The sequence below is a fragment of the Nicotiana tabacum genome, chromosome 15 (genome assembly GCF_000715075.1).
Source record: "Nicotiana tabacum cultivar K326 chromosome 15, ASM71507v2, whole genome shotgun sequence".
NCBI lineage: Eukaryota > Viridiplantae > Streptophyta > Magnoliopsida > Solanales > Solanaceae > Nicotiana > Nicotiana tabacum.
This window is the reverse complement of record NC_134094.1, coordinates 1166053-1175730: the sequence shown is the minus strand read 5'-3', so window position 1 is coordinate 1175730 and position 9678 is coordinate 1166053. Positions and strand designations below refer to the sequence as shown.

The 9678-nt window shown below is 37.2% G+C and overlaps 2 protein-coding genes and 2 non-coding genes across 5 annotated transcripts; 2 read left to right on the top strand and 2 right to left on the bottom strand.

Annotated features, from left to right (window-relative positions):
- The first annotated feature begins 1312 nt into the window (after positions 1–1312).
- LOC107823379 (plant UBX domain-containing protein 10) lies at positions 1313–5903 on the top strand. Its single transcript, XM_016650013.2, has 4 exons — positions 1313–2295; positions 4430–4600; positions 4681–4884; positions 5400–5903. The coding sequence occupies exons 1-4, from the start codon at positions 1522–1524 to the stop codon at positions 5628–5630; spliced, it is 1380 nt and encodes a 459-aa protein (XP_016505499.1). The 5' UTR covers positions 1313–1521; the 3' UTR covers positions 5631–5903.
- A 357-nt stretch (positions 5904–6260) lies between these two features.
- Positions 6261–6339, bottom strand: TRNAV-AAC (transfer RNA valine (anticodon AAC)). Its single transcript has one exon. It is a non-coding gene; the product is annotated as a tRNA-Val (tRNA).
- Positions 6340–6837: 498 nt separating this feature from the next.
- On the top strand, positions 6838–6911 carry TRNAV-AAC (transfer RNA valine (anticodon AAC)). The gene has a single exon. It is a non-coding gene; the product is annotated as a tRNA-Val (tRNA).
- Positions 6912–6985: 74 nt separating this feature from the next.
- LOC107823377 (protein yippee-like At4g27745) lies at positions 6986–9474 on the bottom strand. 2 transcript variants are annotated; one of them, XM_075231912.1, is made up of 4 exons: positions 9319–9474; positions 8444–8521; positions 8204–8339; positions 6986–7436 (listed from the first exon to the last, which is right to left on the bottom strand). In XM_075231912.1, exons 3-4 carry the CDS (start codon positions 8294–8296, stop codon positions 7209–7211), a joined length of 321 nt encoding a protein of 106 aa, XP_075088013.1. In that variant the 5' UTR covers positions 8297–8339; positions 8444–8521; positions 9319–9474; the 3' UTR covers positions 6986–7208. The 2 variants fall into 2 exon arrangements, with proteins under 2 accessions (XP_075088013.1, XP_016505498.1); XM_016650012.2 differs by having other exon boundaries at positions 8204–8342; positions 9319–9473.
- Between the last annotated feature and the right edge of the window lie 204 nt (positions 9475–9678).

Sequence of the window (9678 nt, the reverse complement as noted above, 5' to 3'; positions counted from 1 at the left end):
AATAGTTCTTGATCCTTGTTCTAATAGTATTACTTTTGGTTCTTCATTTTTTTCCAATTTTTCTCTTCCTTCCAGTTTCCTTTTTCATTGTTTTCATTCCTCTCACTTCTCCTCATCGTAATTTATTCACTAGAAACTAAAATCACTGCTCTAAATATTAGCAAAGTTCTTTTTCCTCCAATAAACAAACCCACATCCTAAAAATATTCCATCATCTCTGTATAAGGTCAAAACCTATTAGTCAGTCGTATGGACTGGTCGAGATAATAATACTTCGATCGAAAGGTATCTGCGTAAGCTTAGGTCGAGGTCCAAAGTGAGGGCGTCATAATTCGAGCTCCAAGACTGATCAAGGACCGGCTCGGTGTCATTATAGGGCACATAACCAAAACAAACCACGAGGCAATGCGAAGGTTACCGGAGACGCACAGACTGACCGACACCCACCCCGAATGTCAAGACTCCGAGTCAGGATCGAGCTCGAGTCGAGGCCGATGGCCCGATCCAATATCGAGTTTGAGTCAGTATCGAGCTCACAGACAAAGGCCGTTGTAACCGCACTAAGGGAGAAAATCTTGACAGGGATTAGGAAAAAAATAATTCATCATGGGCTCTCCACTATATATTTTTTATTATTATATACAAAATAGGACCCCTCTATTATAAAGAGGGGGATTATTGTAAGCACATGGCAGATTCACACATTGTAACAAAGATTACTTCTCCCATTGAAACGGGAATCTCTTGATCTTATTTACTTGAGCACACTCTTTCTTCTTGTTTAATAATTTATCTTCAGCTTCTATAGTCAATAATCTGCACATTTTCATTTCTATGTGCGATTTGTGTCAAGTTATATCATATATCCTTAAAATTACTTATAAATCTAATTATATCCGATTTTTCGAGTAAACAATCTCATAACATCCATGTCTACCACTTATATCTTTTTACCAGGTCCTTCTTTCTTATATGACCAACACAAAAATTTCAAGACAATAATGCTCGAAATTAAAGAGGAAAAAAGTAGAATAATAAAGTATATAGAGAAAAAATTAATATCTCATTTCACACTACTAGAAATTAGATTATCAGTGACGACCTTTTGTGTTGACTCCTTTGATCGCCACTAAAGGTTAGTGTCCCCCGTTTCAATAGCGCATTTGTTACCTTTGCCATAATAGCTAATTGCTCAAAAATACAACGACACCGTATTGTTACCGGGGCCCTCTAGTCGTCGTCGGAGTGCGCAAATGACATCACATTATTTTTGGTAGTTGTAAATTGATATCCCTGCTCCGTCTGAAAAACATGGGAATGGCAGATTTGTTATTCCCAAGACAGCCAGAGGCAATTTTGGCCATAATTCATAGTAAAATAGAATCAATCACATATCCATCTTTCTCACTATCTTATACTCTCATTTGTCATTTCATCGAACAGGTAGTAGTCAAAACCCCTACGTAAACTTCTTCTGACAATTATACAAATATAGTGAGAATTTGAAAGGAGAAATCAGTAATGGATGATGTAGCTGATAAAATAGCTAAATTTCAGGCAACAACTGGACTCGAAGACTCCGATTTATGCACTGAAATTCTCTCCGCACATAATTGGGATCTCGAACTAGCGATCTCAAATTTCACCTCCAGTTCCACCGAAAATTACCGTTCTGCTTCTGAAGCTACTACTAGCACGATTCCCGAAGAAGTGGAAACCGGACTTGTTGTCGGTGGGCCCCATGGACCGCCGCCAGGACTCGCTTGGAAGATTATTACTCTGCCGTTTTCAATTATTTCCGGTAGTCTAGGGTTAATTTCAGGAGCTGTTGGATTTGGTGTGTGGGCGGCTAGTGGAGTTCTTTCGTATGGATTAAGCATGATCGGGCTGAACTCGGGCCGAAATGGTGAGTCGTCGGCCCGTTTAGTGTCCGTATCTGCAGCAGTATCAGAGGCTATGGATTTTGTTACTAGTTTCGAGAGGGATTTTGGTAGTTTAAAGCCGAATTTTGTAGCTGAGGGTTTTATGGACGCATTGCAAAGGTCTAGGAATGAGTACAAGCTACTGTTTGTTTATTTGCATTCACCGGATCATCAGGATACGCCTGTGTTTTGTGAAAAGACACTTTGTAATGAGGATTTGGTGGCGTTTATTAATGAGAATTTTGTTGCTTGGGGTGGAAGTATTAGAGCTAGTGAAGGTTTTAAGATGAGTAATAGTTTGAAGGCTTCGAGGTTTCCGTTTTGTGCTGTTGTAATGGCTGCGACGAACCAGAGGATCGCTTTGCTTCAGCAGGTATTACAATTTATAGTCATCTAGTCTTGGAAATTTACACAGCAGTTATATTACTATTTTGTTTACTGCAAATTGCTGGTATAGTATACGATGGATTGAACGTTCATTTATGGAGATAATGTCTAGATTGGTTTTTGTGTGTATGTATATTTTGGTCATAATTGTTCGTGTCAGCTTACTAGCACCTCAACTATTCCTTTGGTACATGCATCTTTTCATCAGTATAGGTAATGGGTAAATGTGCTCAAGGCTAAGACAAATAGAAAGAAACCACCTTAATTTTTTTCCTTTGTTAGGAATTGATCCCTTGTCTCCCATGCTTCTAGTTCCAGCTCCATTGGCCAGTAAGCACACCATTTGATGCATGAATTGCTTGTATATTATCAGTTGTTGTCCTAGAGATATTTGGTTGAACTGAATACGATATTAAATAAAGGGTGAAGAGTTTGACTATAGTGGGAAAATATGATTTGTGAATGAAAAGATAGGAATTAGGATGATATATCACTAACTTAAAAGCAATAAGCACAAGCTTGTTCCCTGAACTTGGTGGAGAAAGAAATACTAGAGCTTGTAGCCTCAACAAGCTCTCTCTAGCTTGTTTGCCCCTTTACATAGTTTTTGGACTTTATGGATGACCAATGTTTATTGCTGCGTGAGGTAATGCGTGACAAAATTTGACGTAGCGGTGACTGACATGTTTGATTGGATTTGAGAACTTTATTTCTTGTGACATAATTTGATTGAGGCAAAGATTGCTCTAATTACAACATTGCACAAATGGTTTACCCCCATCAGCTTAAATGGGGAATTCTCCATTAGTATTTTAATTTGCTAACATGTCTTCTTAATAACTAAAGCAGCATAGCAATCTATGACACATGTGGCTTAACATAATTGGCTTATAATTTTATTTTGTCCACAAACAAGGCATATAATCTGTCTTCTCACTCCTTTAAAAATAACTTTTAATCAAACAGACAAAAAGGAAAACCAGAGAACTTTTTGTACTTGAACTATTGGTAGGTTCAAGATGTTAAATTAGGATTATGGAATATTAGTGCAGCTGCTTATCTAATTCCAACAAAGTCTATATGCTATTGTTTTGAACTTTTGTCATATCATTAAAATTGTATCTAGAAGTGACTTATGAATTATGTGTACTCCTTGGGGAGTTCTTCGGGTACATCTGATTGTTGAATGCTTAAGTGGAATTATTTTAGTGATTTAAACATGACGAAGGCCTATGGTTGTTGGTTATAAGGAAAAAAGACATGGTTATTGTCATTTTCCCTCATTTTTTGTTGAAATTGTAATATTTGATGAAATAGAGGAAAACATGGTTGATCCCTGTCGTACTCCTCACCCTTTCCCTACCCAAGCAGTTGAGTGTCTCTATGTTAGTGTGACTTCTGCGGAATGTATGTATCAAGAGAGTAATTTATCTTCTTTTTACTAAAATGGGCTCTAATCACAACACTGCCTTTCTTCATTTTTGAATGAACAATCTTACATTCTTCTTTTGGTTAAGAATGTGTAGTGACTTGAAATTAATTGGTGCTTGTATCAAAGTAAGTTGTATGAACCTAAACAACCTCCTGTCAAAGTAATAGAAGAGTATAGCTGAAATGCTAGAGTATACGCCGTAGATGTAAAGGGTCCAAAAGGTAACGTTACAAGACACATGGCTGCAGAAAGGAATGACATTTAGGGGATAATAGGAGAATGCAACTAATTTTTGATGCTACATATTTTATCAGACTGGTTAAGTATGGACTTATTGTTTGAAGTGGGATGGTCAACTTGGAAAACAATATCGTCCTCCATCGTTCTGTTGGTGCTTTTGCCTTTTTTACCAACAAACTTAACTTTGCAGAAAACATTATTAGGCTTATAGCCCAAAGTGTTAAAAACCAATTGATGCTATATTTGCGACATAAGAGTGCCTCAAAAAAGGGAAAAAAAAAAAAGAAGAGCAACATAGAGCAGTCATACCATAATTGCTACTACTATTTTCTGAAGGAAGCACACTTGTCTCGATGACCTTTTTTGTGTAGAAAAATAAACCTGCTTCATAGATCTTCTTCTTAGTCCAATGACTTGTATACTTATTTTGGTGATCAACGCTCTGTAGGTGGAAGGGCCAAAATCTCCTGAAGAATTGCTTACAGTACTGCAAAGAGTGATCGAGGAAAGTGCCCCTGTGCTTGTCACGGCCAGGGTTGAGGCAGAAGAAAGAAGAAACAATATGCGTTTGAGGGAGGAGCAAGATGCTGCTTATCGCACTGCGCTAGAAGCTGATCAGGTAAGTGCTTTTAGGTTGCGCATATGCCTTTCCCCTCTTCAAGTTATTTTTGCATAGCTGAACTGTTTGCCCTTTGCTAGGCTAGAGAGCGTGAGAGGAAAGAAGAGCAAGAGCGGCTGGAAAGGGAAGCTGCTGAAGCTGAAAGGAAAAGAAAGGAGGAAGAAGAGGCCCAGGAAAGAGCTGCCCGTGAAGCTGCTGAAAGAGAAGCTGCATTAGCTAAAATGCGCCAGGAGAAACTATTGGCATTGGGAACTGAACCTGAGAAGGGTCCTGATGTTACTCAAGTATTCATCTTGCTCTTTATTCTCATATTATAAGTCTGTTTTACTAATTTTCTGACAGGCATGGTTTTTCCTGTAAGATAGAAACTTTAACTGCTCAAGTCTTATTTCGTAATTCTCCTTTCATGACTTACCATAATTTCATTTCATTCATTTGATTGTTCTAGCTCCGAAGAACATATACATGGTGGTAAACCATTGTTTGTAGAGTCTCGTTCAGTTCAGTCTTGAATGATTTCGTTAAGATTTTGAACAGAGAAGATTTAGTGCTAATGGACGCTGTCCGGTAAAGGGACTTATCAGAAAGCATATGGAATCCTGAAAATTATCTTGTACTGGTTAACTGGTTTTTTAAGGTTGTGCACATGTTAAATGCAGATGATTTAGGGGAAACAGAGGGCAATATAAAAACTGCAGAATCTCAAGCTCTAATGCTTTAAATTTTATATGTGATTCTCGGTGACCAGAAAGGTTTTGATATTGGTGTTTCGTAATTCTTGTTTTCTTGGATCATTCAGGTTTTGGTACGGTTTCCTACTGGAGAGCGCAAGGACAGGCGGTTTCATTGTGCAACAACAATACAATCGTTGTATGACTATGTTGATTCTCTGGGATGCCTTGAGGTTGACAATTACAGCCTTGTATCCAACTTCCCCCGCACTGTGTATGGCGCAGAGAAGCTTTCTTTGTCCCTTAAAGATGCTGGATTACATCCTCAGGCCAGCCTTTTTATTGAGTTGAGCTCATGAGAACAGCATGCAGACTGATGGTTTCAATTAGAAGTCTTGTTCTAGAAAATTTCCTTCTCAAATATTTGTACTCAGCCATAGTTAGCAAACATTCATTTGACAATTGTTGCCTATATACGATGCTACTGCTTTCCCTGATAACAGTAGGAAATAAGTGAATTGGATGATACTTTCATTAGGCAAAATCAAATACAAATTGTAAAGAAGCCAGTTTTAGCATTCAGTATTAAAGCAACCTAGCACTTTTGCGGCAAGAAAGGGGAGAGAACAATATATTCTGCTTGTGAATTTCTTCAAGCCTTTATTAACATGGAATAAAGTCATCTCGTCCAATTATCCCTTCATAACATCGGTCCTTACACAAATGTTCTCCAGTTTCTTGCTCAAACTATTTAGTCCAGCAGTTGCTAAGACTAAGTAACAAGTTCTTTTGTGTTTAGACATTATAGAATCAAACAAGCAATAAACCAATGACAATCAGTCATATAATATATGCAAAGGTCCTACACACTTAAAAAAAATAGAAAAAGGACAATAGGATGAGTAGTTATTATATTGTAAACACCTAAAAAATCCAAACCATGAGTTATGTGCAAAAACCAAAGTTTGCCACAAAAATTAGAAAGAAAGTGGCTTCGCCCGGACTCGAACCGGAGACCTTCAGTGTGTTAGACTGACGTGATAACCAACTACACCACGAAAATATGCTCCATTATTTATTAATATAATATGGATCTTCCAGTTGACTTCTGGAGTAACTTCTTGACCTAGTCTCTCCTAAATTTATTACATGAGCTCTTTAATGATGTGGAAAAATATCATTTTCACTTTGTTATCTTTCTCTTTTGCTTCTCTGATTGAAAGAATGACAAAGATCAGTGCGACAAGTTCAAGTCCCAGTAAAATGTGCAGCATTTTTAGGCTCTTAGGAGGATGCAATTAATTGGTTTTGCGTACATGCTCTTGAACGAGTTATCATAAGCAAAAGTGTTTGCTTTTGAGCTATGAATTGTTGTATTCTCTCTCAGTTACAAGGCTTTGAATTCAGTTTCTTGGTACATGAATAGTTAATTGGAAATGCTAGTCAAATGACAAAAACATCATTTTTGCTGCTACAATTAGATTTTTTAGAACACGAGGCCACAATGTTATTAACGTAAGATTGCACAAGATCTTATAATATTGCGAGCAAATTGACTTTCACAGTGGTTTCGTGGTGTAGTTGGTTATCACGTCAGTCTAACACACTGAAGGTCTCCGGTTCGAGTCCGGGCGAAGCCATTATTTTACACTTATTTTTTTGGCAACTTGTTGGATGTTTTTACCACCATATAGAATAGTATGGCACTCTATAGTAAACCAAGTAGAGCAAATATTATAATTTTGTAATATTTACATATTCATGATTTTGGAGATGGAATATTCACACAGTGTGTTCAACATATCCAATATCCAATCCAATCGGACAACAAACAAAAGAAATTTACACAGCAATGAACAATGAATTGACATTTTGAATTGCTGAGAATTGACTTAACAAGATTAACATGTATGAACATCCACAGACTTCACGGTGGACTACCAGTTATCCTTGACAATCTTCGACTTCTCAAGTACAAATTTCCCTTCCTTGTACTTCTGAGTCTCTTCATAAGCTCGTTCATATTTCCAGCCAACAACCTCACGACAGTCGCAGCAATGGACATCAGCAACTGTATGGAGGCCCGTCATTAGCTGCCTATCCTCTTTTGGCCCCACGACTATGTTCATTGCATGAGAAAACAAAAATGCTCGCCCATGTCTTCCCTAATGTCAAATTAGACAACAATTTATTCATGATAACATCAAAAAGGATAGATTTTGCACTAAAATAAAAAGGGCAGACCGGTGCACAAAGCATTCAGCATTCACGCAGGGTCCGGAGAAGGGTCGCACCCCAAGGGGTGTGACAGTCGGTCTACCCTAATGCAAGCATTAGTGTCTGCTTCCATTGCTCGAATCCGTGACCTATAGGTCATATTGAAATAGATAAAAATAAAAAAGACCAAGATGCGACATCTTTCTAACTTGTTTCCTTTTCAGCTATGTTGTGCAGACTCTCCAAAATGCTATTGCACCCGTGTTGGATCCGACACGCACCCAGCAACATTTTTTGAAGAGTCCGAGCAACATAGCATTTCAGGTATGTATCTGAACTACAAACACATAAATGCTCAATTCAATAGCAGAGGAGCCACTTGTTTGTATACATAGAAAGATCATTGCTTTGCTATTAGAGATGAGTAGAAATAAGTGTGACAATCCAATTATCCAATTTCATACTATTATCTTTGACACTGTAAACACTAGTGGCAATGGCTAACTACAAAACTAGTACTACACAACATCGCAGAACAACAACAACAACTACGCTTCAATCGCAAACAAAATGGGGTCGGCTAAATGAATACTCACTGAATATGTTTTTCCACTTAAATTCATCTCAGGCCAACAATATACAATCATCATATGCTTAATAAAATATTTGTATTCATATAATTCAAAGCAAAGGGAAAAAATCCCAAAATTCTAACCTGAAAAGCCTTAGAAATGATGTCATCGTGTAGTGCAACTTCATTCTTACAATTGCAGCAACTGTACAGTCTAGGGCCAATAATTTCGGCCATTGATGATCAAAATAAGCACAGTTTTCTCAATAGCTGTGACACTCTTCTGAGATCATCACAGTAATATGTTATTTACCAAGCAGAATACAGTTCCAATATAACCAAATTAACAGCAAATAGCAAAGTGCAAAGCAAAAAAGATTATACCTTTTGATTTTCAAGAGCTAGTACAATATATTATCTCCACAGCCTTTCTTCTTTGACCAAAAAAGTATCTGATATTATCTACAGACGAACAAAAGGCAGTGTAACAGTGTTGATCATAACCATCAAAATCAAGTTTATTAAAAACCAACTAAGCCATGATCAATTAAGTGATGATCTTTTTCTTTCTTTTTTTATGATGATTGGTATCGGAGCCGGGGGCGGAGCTACGTGGGCGTAAGGGGTGTACCCGAAACCCCTTTGCCTGAAAATTACACTATGTATTTAAGGTCAAATTTTTTTCATGTAGATATATTAGATGTTGATATCTTCTTTTCATTATTGTTGTGCTTATGTTTCACTGAGCCGAGGGTCTGTTGGAAACAGACTCTCTATCTCCACGAGATGGGCGCAAGATCGCGTACACACTGCTCTTCCCTAGACCCCACTATGTGGATTACATTGGGTTTGTTGTTATTGTTGTTGTTGTTATATAGTAGATGTTGAATTCCCTTTACTTTTTAGCGTGTTTACTTTATAAATTTTTGAATCCTCTTGGTAAAAATTTTGCTTACGCCACTGATTGAAACCATACTATTCCACCAGATACCTACTATTTCCTATCGCAAAGGTCAATTAAGTGATGATCTTTGATAACATACCAAGGGAAAAAAAGGGAAACTTGGGAAAACAAAGCAACAAAGATCCAATTTTTATCTTAGACGGGAAAAGAAAAGAAGAAAAACAGTACAATCCAGTTGAGAAAAAGAAAACCTCATTTGGAAATAGTAGGTGAAAAGTCAAGATGCTACTACCATTCAAAGGGAAAAAAGGAAAATAAATCCAAAGAATTAGAAATATGTAGTTAAGAAAAGTACCTGGTCATAGTGTGGTAAGCAATGGCAGATTGATCAGTTGCTTTTAGATAGAGAATATGTGTGTGTTTTGTGTTTTTGTGTGTGTTGGGGTTGTCTGTACAGTGGGGGGTAAAAGATGTGTCGGAGTTTGGTGAGTTATGACTTATATGATTACAAAAGAAGAAGCATCAGGGTGCACGACGACGTTTCAAATCTATTCTATTCTCCTTTTCTTCTTCTTTATTTTTCACCAATTCTCCTTTTTTTTCTTGTGCCTGTTTTTATTTTGAAAAATATTTTTTTAATATGTGTTATGTGACACTGAATTCAAATTAATCCGTACCTAATACGAATACTATATCCAGTGGCAAAAAAAGAAGA